At 36.8% G+C, this 8,164-nt stretch overlaps 2 protein-coding genes across 3 annotated transcripts; one reads left to right on the top strand and one right to left on the bottom strand.

The window, feature by feature from the left end:
- Positions 1-269: 269 nt before the first annotated feature.
- LOC142533231 (cytochrome P450 77A2-like) lies at positions 270-2,214 on the top strand. Its single transcript, XM_075639922.1, has one exon. The coding sequence runs from the start codon at positions 517-519 to the stop codon at positions 2,089-2,091; it is 1,575 nt and encodes a 524-aa protein (XP_075496037.1). The 5' UTR covers positions 270-516; the 3' UTR covers positions 2,092-2,214.
- A 977-nt stretch (positions 2,215-3,191) lies between these two features.
- On the bottom strand, positions 3,192-6,715 carry LOC142533760 (RING-H2 finger protein ATL80-like). 2 transcript variants are annotated; one of them, XM_075640648.1, is made up of 4 exons: positions 6,050-6,715; positions 4,727-4,824; positions 3,644-3,805; positions 3,192-3,547 (listed from the first exon to the last, which is right to left on the bottom strand). In XM_075640648.1, exons 1-4 carry the CDS (start codon positions 6,206-6,208, stop codon positions 3,358-3,360), a joined length of 609 nt encoding a protein of 202 aa, XP_075496763.1. In that variant the 5' UTR covers positions 6,209-6,715; the 3' UTR covers positions 3,192-3,357. The 2 variants fall into 2 exon arrangements, with proteins under 2 accessions (XP_075496763.1, XP_075496762.1); XM_075640647.1 differs by having other exon boundaries at positions 3,192-3,805; positions 6,050-6,713.
- Positions 6,716-8,164: the final 1,449 nt, after the last annotated feature.

Raw genomic sequence — 8,164 nt, 5'->3', positions numbered from 1 at the left:
AAAAAATGCTTGCACTTTTAAAAATTAATAAAGATATATTAATAAAACCAAGATAAAATGCGAATAAATGTACAAATTGTTAGACGGAAAAAAAGAGAAGAAAATGAAAGCCTATATATCTGAAATATTTGCTAATATTAAATTCCCTTCTAGAAAACAAAAACTTGCGGTAAAAACGTTGTTTATTGGCACTGCAAATTAAATGATTGAAGAAAGTAGTTGAAATTTATTAATAACCCCCAACCTCTTCTCTTTCCGCCGTATTCCACTTGCCACCCAACTTCGTGCACAGCTCACTGCATGGATTCTGCTTAATGTCTCCCCTAAATTCAGTGAAAATTGGTATATTTCTACGCTTATAATAAGAGAATACAGAGTAAGCAGCATTTAACGCCAGTGTGTTTTATTGTTGAATATTTTCAATAGCTTTAATTGATCCTACCCGTAACTTCGAGCTTTTCCCTGTTGATAAACTCGCTATCCAGCACCTGGCGTCTTCATCTCTTGCTTTCATCAATGGATTCACTCTCGTCTTCCCCGCTTTCTCCTTACTACCATCTCATTTTCACAGCTTCCGCTTTCCTTCTCTCCGGTTTGATTTTCTTGGTTACGTATAACTCTAAGTCCAAGTCCAAGAAGCTGAACTTGCCACCGGGGCCACCGGGATGGCCGGTCGTGGGAAACCTGTTTCAGGTGGCGGGATCAGGGAAACAGTTCTTTCAGTATGTTCGGGACCTTTTACCTGAATATGGCCCGATCTTTACTTTGAAAATGGGGACGAGGACCATGATTATAATCAGCAGTGCGGATTTAGCTTACGAAGCTTTGATCGTGAAAGGTCAAATATTTGCCAGCCGGCCGAGGGAGAACCCGACGCGGACAATCTTCAGTTGCAACAAATTCACCGTCAACGCCAGCCTCTACGGCCCTGTGTGGAGATCCTTGCGGCGGAACATGGTTCAGAACGGGCTCAGCGCCACCAGGCTGAAAGAATTCCGGAACGCGAGAGAGATGGCAATGGAGAAACTTGTCGACAGGCTGAAGAATGAAGCGGCGGCCAATAACGGCGCAGTTTGGGTTCTCAAAAACGCACGATTCGCCGTGTTCTGCATACTCTTATCCATGTGCTTTGGGGTCGAAATGGACGAGGAAATGATCGAGAAAGTGGATCAAATGATGAAAACTGTGCTCATTGTTCTCGATCCAAGATTGGACGACTATCTACCCCTTCTAAGCCCATTTTTTTCCAAACAGAGGAAAAGGGTACAAGAAGTAAGGCAACAGCAGATCGAAACTCTAGTCCCATTAATCGAGAAGCGCCGCGAAGCACTTCGAAACCCAGAATCGCACAAAAACGCCGCTTCATTTTCATACCTCGACACCCTCTTCGACCTCAAAATCGAAAACCGCAAATCATTCCCGTCTGACGCGGAGATCGTGACCCTCTGCTCCGAGTTCTTGAACGGCGGGACCGACACCACCGGCACGGGCATCGAATGGGCCGTGGCTAGACTCATCGAGAACCCCAAAATCCAATCAAGATTATACGAGGAGATCAAGTCCACAGTCGGAGAAAACAAGAAAGTGGACGAGAAAGATATCGAGAAGATGCCGTACCTAAACGCCGTCGTAAAGGAGCTCTTGCGCAAGCACCCCCCAACCTATTTTTCACTAACTCATGCAGTTACCGAACCCGCTAAGCTAGCCGGGTACGACATCCCAACGGATGCAAATGTTGAGTTCTTCCTACCTGGTATTTCGGAGGATCCGAAGATATGGTCCGACCCGGAGAAGTTCAACCCCGAAAGATTCTTCCTGGGACGGGAGGATGCCGATATAACCGGCGTAAAGGGCGTAAAGATGATGCCTTTCGGCGTGGGGCGGAGGATCTGCCCCGGTTTGAGCATGGCCACGGTCCATGTGAATTTGATGCTGGCCCGAATGGTTCAAGAATTCGAGTGGTCGGGTTACCCGGATGAAAATGGTAAAGTGGATCTTAGTGAGAAGCTGGAGTTCACTGTAGTGATGAAAAATAGTCTGAGGGCCAAGATCAAGCCAAGGGCACAATCCCTCGTCTATTTTAAAGACTAATTTTGGGTAAGAGAAACATTTCATTTCATTTCATTTCTTGATATGTGGTTCAGAGTTCGGCGAGGATCATCATGTAATAATTAATACTAAGATAATTTGTGATTTTGCGCATCACTTTTATTACTCGAAAGTTTTAAGCCACGTTACTTCTTATCATGAATATTTGATTTCCCGACTCGAATGGAACCATTTACGATTCTGCATATACATATTACGATTCTGCATATACATAAATGCACATGCGATGGATGTTTGGCCTTTGGACATATCCATCAACAGATCTCATTCTACTTATTCTATATGATCCACACATATATTTCCAGTTAAGCTAACATCCAATTTCAAGAAAAAAAATTATAGACTTTAATTACGCACGATCAATTTATTTTTCAGTAATAAAAATCCATCACACAAAAGGATGTCATGAAATTTGTTTCATTTCGTGTAATTAATAAATTTTATATTTAATTGCTCTAAAATTAAATTTTTTAGTATGTATTTGTCATGTCATGTCGACCACATTAAAAAAAATTAGCAAAGTAATTAATCTTGAATTTCACCAGAGTTCTCAATATATACTCGTATTGTCTTAACAAGTCGAGAAATCAACGCATCGTATCAATACAAGAAGTGAGATATGAATGATACAGATAAATAATTTGATATCATTTTGTCTCTAAAATATATAAAAACAAACTCCAACTCAAACTATTTTTATTTAATAGCCATCGTTAAAGCAAAGAGATTAACATTGTGTTTGGCAACCAAGATTTGAAAAGATTTCATAAGATTTAGATTTAAAAATCTTATTTTTATTGGTTAGAAGGTGATAAAAAAAAAATTCGGATTTGTTTAGAATTTTTCTCCAAACAAAGAAATGTATTTATAAATATTATTTTTAAAATTTAAATAGAATTTCAAATACTTGAATTTTCAAATCCAAATCCAAATCCAAATATATATTTTGAAAAAACCAAACACACTGTAAAGATTTTTTTCCAACAAAAATTTATAATCGTTGAAAGAAAGGAAGAATCATTCAGCAATTCCAATGCCAATTGTATTTTTTATGGTTAAAATCTTACCCGTAACTCGAGAGATGACACTCAATGTTTTGAGTATATTGGATACGATGAAACGTATCAAAATTATACATTTAATAGGTGATATCACCTCAACTATGGAAATGTAAATGAATAGACACGGTGGTAGAATATGCAGAAAAAATAAAAGAATGAAGAAACATTGTGAATAAAAGTTAGCACACTAGGATCGTAGTGCAGCTGAAAAATGGCTTGAGCTCACTGATTCGACGGGCTCTCGACTTTCCAAATTTACGGAATCTTTATCCATCCCATCTCGATCAATCAAGACTGTGCCACCAACTCTACCATCAGGACCGTCCCTCTCCTGGATTGGGCCCATTATTCGAGTGGCATTGGATCTCAACGAGCACCTATGCTCATGAAACATGCAATGACAGTGATGTGCATTGATGGATTGCATGGTATACTGGGACCGGATAGCAGAACTAAACATCGGTTGCACGTACCATTTTCGCTCTGGAAGATCCCGAAGAGAAATTCTACAAACAGGGCACGTGATGTGCTGGTGCAGCCATGTGTCAATACACGCAGAATGAAATGAGTGTCCACAGACAGGCAGGATGCGTAGTATATCCTCATTGTGGTATTCCGAAAGGCAGACGGTGCACCTGAGACAAATTTTTTTTATCTGATATTGAAAGGATGACCAGAAAACAACAGAACAAGAACTGCAAATGATAATTTAGCAACGATGATATACATTTGATTTCAATGATAATCGAAACTAGTATTTAGGCCAGTTCAACTGGAACTGCACCGGGGTCTGGCCCAGTTGAACCGATCAATTTCATAGGTTGAATGTGTAAAAAAGAGTCCAAGAAACATGGAATGATTCGAAATCCAGGGGTGAAAACAAGGCATACTTGGTTTGTGAGATTACATGATCAACAAACATAAGAGCCCTGAGTCTAAAGCTACATCATGAAATTTCAAAAACATTATTAAGTCTTGGTGACACATCAAACTCTGCAAAGAATACTAAGAAAAATAAAGATGTGTAGAATGCTATTCAGTCAGCCTCTTTAATTTTTAAGAAGATTGTGTTGGGATCTGAACTCGAAGAATTTTAAGCTCAATACCTTTGTCAATACATGCTTACCTCCAACATTCTGGACAAAAAAGTAGTAAATGTAGACAGCAAATATGAAGAACTATCTTTCTAAAAGAAAAAAAAAACGTAACTACAATGGACTCCATGTGCTTAGCTTGGAAACTAATAAAAAAAAGAGGGAAAATGCTCACGTCTTCTGAATGGTATAGCGAACACTAAAACTTGTCAGCTTTTAAAGCTATTTTTCCCAACAATAAAGGTGGATTTATGTGTCCCCCAAAAATTTCCAAACATACCCGTTAAAACATCGTTATTTAATCACACCACACATTTCTTCGGAGAAACCATTACCATGTGACACCATGAACCAAAATAAGTAACAAAATGTTCATCCCCACAAAAAAAACCTAAACATTTTCCTGTTTAGCAGACAAGTTTCGTGTAAATTCATAGGATCACAGAAGATCGATGAACTTACACAGCATTTTCTTTTGAGGATGAGCACAGTTTTCCATACTTTTTCACAGGAAATTTGGATACCTCGAGAGGCTCAAGACAGTGAAGACCACGCTCCAACTGTATGAAAAGGTCAGAAAAACAATCCTTTAGATCTGAGTTACAAGTGGTTCAAAGCAAAGATAAATCAGGATTCTCATGTGTCATTACACCATGACAAGACACACACACAAAAGGATCAAGTATCAACAACAAAATTAACAACAGAATAGTAGTGTCTTGATGTGGTTAGCAACATAGTACAAGTAGGTGTGCTAGCCTGTAACAAGGAAGTGATACTGATGGTGTGGACTGAGTGGGGTAATTAGCAGGAGCAGTTGGCCCCCTTACATTAGAAACAAAATCAAACGCCGCACGCAATTATCTTAAAATGAAAATTTCGCTTCCAAAATACACAAATGCGAGTGATTGGATGAATAATCTAAAAGTGAAAAGCAGAAATAAAAGTTACAAAGACTCAAAAAAAAGTTCCCTAAAAAATATTCAAACATGAGAAGACTTCAGAAATTGCTCGAGCAAACACGCAGAGAATGAGCAGGTGCCAAACTTCAGCTTCTAAACCCGTTGCTCTTACTCCTATCAATCTGAGCCGAAAACCCAAAAAGCCTCAATTCGAGGAAAGAATATTTAGTGCCATGCTGCGCATAATGTAGTGGAGCCAAAGTTCATTTCTAGATCCCAATGAACATGGTGGTTGAGGGGTTAATGAGATCCTACCTATGTGGTCACTACCCTCACTTCATTTCAACGGGTAAGATCTTGCCACACATACAATTTCAAAAAAAAAAATGGATCCTATATATGCATGGGCAAATCTTGGTCATCCTATCATGGGGACAATGCCACATGGGTAGGATGAAATAAACCGTGTTTGAGGTAGGATCCAACTCGACATGTACATAAATAGAACAGGTACAGGATACACAGAAAGGGTGAAATTTGATACGTAGAAGTACTGGTTTTCAAAACCGATATAACGCAATAAATCTGTTTGGGAGCAAAATACTAGTTTGTTAGGTGGAAGAGCCTCAATCTTAAAAGCCACCACGTAATTGCTTGTCAACCACCATCACAAATATCCAAAAGAGTCGCATACTACATGACCAAGCTTTAACAACCCAAAATAAATACAAAATGCAGCTACACAGTAACAAAATACATTGAAGTACGGCAGAGCAAAGACATGCCAACGAATGTATAACACATCATGGGCAAAAAATGTGAATCAAAATCTTCAACCAAATGAAATTCCTCAGTGCAAAAACGTAGTGAAACAAGTTCTTACGATGCCAGCATCAGATCTGGAAGCCCTGGCTAATGACCGCCTCGTCGCAGTCAAATATATCCGAGCCCAAATGAGCCTTGTGCACACAAATACAATAAACAAAGTACTCACCGCAAACCCAATCACCGTCATCACCAAATAAATACCTGAAAATATCATTTTTTTCTCCTTTTTCTTGAACTTTTTCTGTCCGCGAAAACAACCCGAATTGTAATGTTATCCCTACTTTCTATGATTTTTCATACCCCAAAATAAAATTCCAAGAGAAGTAGAACTACTGTAATCCTTTACATCACAACAAAAACCCCTTCTCAGGAAACCAGTACTTTTCCTCCCATAAAAGCGTAAAAGGCAGCATCTTTGACCATCAGTCCTAATTTTGTCCGTTCCACGACTAGAAAAAATCAGATCTTTGTTCTGTTCCTCCACCCTCCCTCACTGTTCTCGGTAAAGTTTCCCTTTTCGCTTCCCTCTGATTCCTACGAGTACAGGAGTGCGTAATATTCAATGGCGGCAAAACTGAATCTTTTATGGAAGTGGGGTGAAGCAAAGTTTGAAGGGTTACCCACGTTGGGGATGAGAAGACACAGAGGAATAAAGATTCAGCTTTGAAAATTCGATTGACTCAGAAGCAAGAATTATGATTAAGAAGTAACAGTTTAATAAGGTTGCAATGGACGCTCTTATTTCTGAAGGACAAATATTATCTCATTATGTTTAATATATATACATAATCCAATTATGAAATCAGGTCAATCTAAATTAATATTTCATTAAATAAATTGATATAATGTATGTAGGATATATAGATCATTACATTAAACGATTTTTTTTTTTTTAAATCCAATGACTAGGGAATCGATTTGGTCCGGTTTTTTCGATTTTAGGTTTCACAAATATACAATCCGATATCCGAACTATTTTTATTCGGTTCGGTTTTCTACCGTAATGGTTCTGTTATTTCGGTTTTGATACAATTATTTAAATTAATAAGATAAATATATTGTAAAATATAATATGTTATCTTTTTACATGATTTTTTAGTAAAAAATTTAAATATAAAATCTAAATGAATTACATAAACAACAATCAACTAAATATTATTCAAAATAATTTATCATTAAATGATATAATCTCAAAAAATATATAATAAAAATAAAAGTATTAATTTAATGAAATTTTGGTTTTTTCAATCGGTTTGATTTTGACATATATAATCCGAAACCGAATCAAATAAATTTGGGTTTTAATATTTATATCTGAATTATAAAATTCGATTTTTGGTTCGATTCAGTGTTCGGTTTTATCCGAAATTTGAACACCCCTATCCATGACCGCCAACTTTCGGAATACAAGGTTAAATATCTAAATTAGAACAATAACCTAAAAACTAGGTTAACTAGATAAATAACATTGGACAAATTATATACAACATATTCTTCGAAAAATGTTAATAAAAGAAATAGTACATTATACATATTTGATACCATAGACAAATATCCCATATATTTGTATTATATATGTTACTTGATGATGTAGGCGGTATATATATGTCTTTGTGGGACGAGTTCGTGCCGATGATTTTGGATAATATGTTAAAAATTTAATCCAATCCCAATATGTACTAAGATTAATGTTTTCAAATTCATTCATTTTTGTAAATAATTCATTCTACAATTGTCAAAATCCCTTTTAATTAATAAAAATAACCCAAAAAAAAACTTGAAAAAAGGTTGTAAATTGTTAGTAGATATTATTATGTTCTTGGCCTAATATTTTTAGTCCTCAATAATTGGACATTGACAAGTTTCGTCCTCATTAATGTTTTAAGAAATTGATAATATAGGGACGTTCCACTCCCATCAGTCTTCGTTAAAGAACTACCGGTTGGACCGAATGAAGCAATTTAAGTCCATTTATGTCCTAACTGGATCATTCACTTCACCTCTTCCTCTTCCACTTCCAAAACTCTTCCTTTCCACGACTTTATAACCCAAAAAAGAGTATATTTAGATCAAAATGTTGACAAAAAATCAACACAAATTCTTGAATTCACAAGCAGATTTTGATCACACCAACTGCTTACATTGACACAAAATTAATCTACGAGTCTCT

Source organism: Primulina tabacum, chromosome 18 (assembly GCF_025594145.1).
Source record: "Primulina tabacum isolate GXHZ01 chromosome 18, ASM2559414v2, whole genome shotgun sequence".
In the NCBI taxonomy this organism is placed as follows: domain Eukaryota; kingdom Viridiplantae; phylum Streptophyta; class Magnoliopsida; order Lamiales; family Gesneriaceae; genus Primulina; species Primulina tabacum.
The sequence above is the reverse complement of the archived record's forward strand: the minus strand, read 5'-3'. Positions and strand labels throughout refer to the sequence as shown.

Coding starts and splice junctions, on each gene's coding strand:
- LOC142533231 (XM_075639922.1), top strand. CDS start 517: ATGGATTCACTCTCGTCTTCCCCGCTTTCTCCTTACTACCATCTCATT.
- LOC142533760 (XM_075640647.1), bottom strand. CDS start 6,208: ATGATATTTTCAGGTATTTATTTGGTGATGACGGTGATTGGGTTTGCG. Junction 4,825..6,049: donor CCAGATCTGATGCTGGCATC/GTAAGAACTTGT, acceptor CTTTTCATACAG/TTGGAGCGTGGTCTTCACTG. Junction 3,806..4,726: donor TCCTCAAAAGAAAATGCTGT/GTAAGTTCATCG, acceptor AATTTGTCTCAG/GTGCACCGTCTGCCTTTCGG.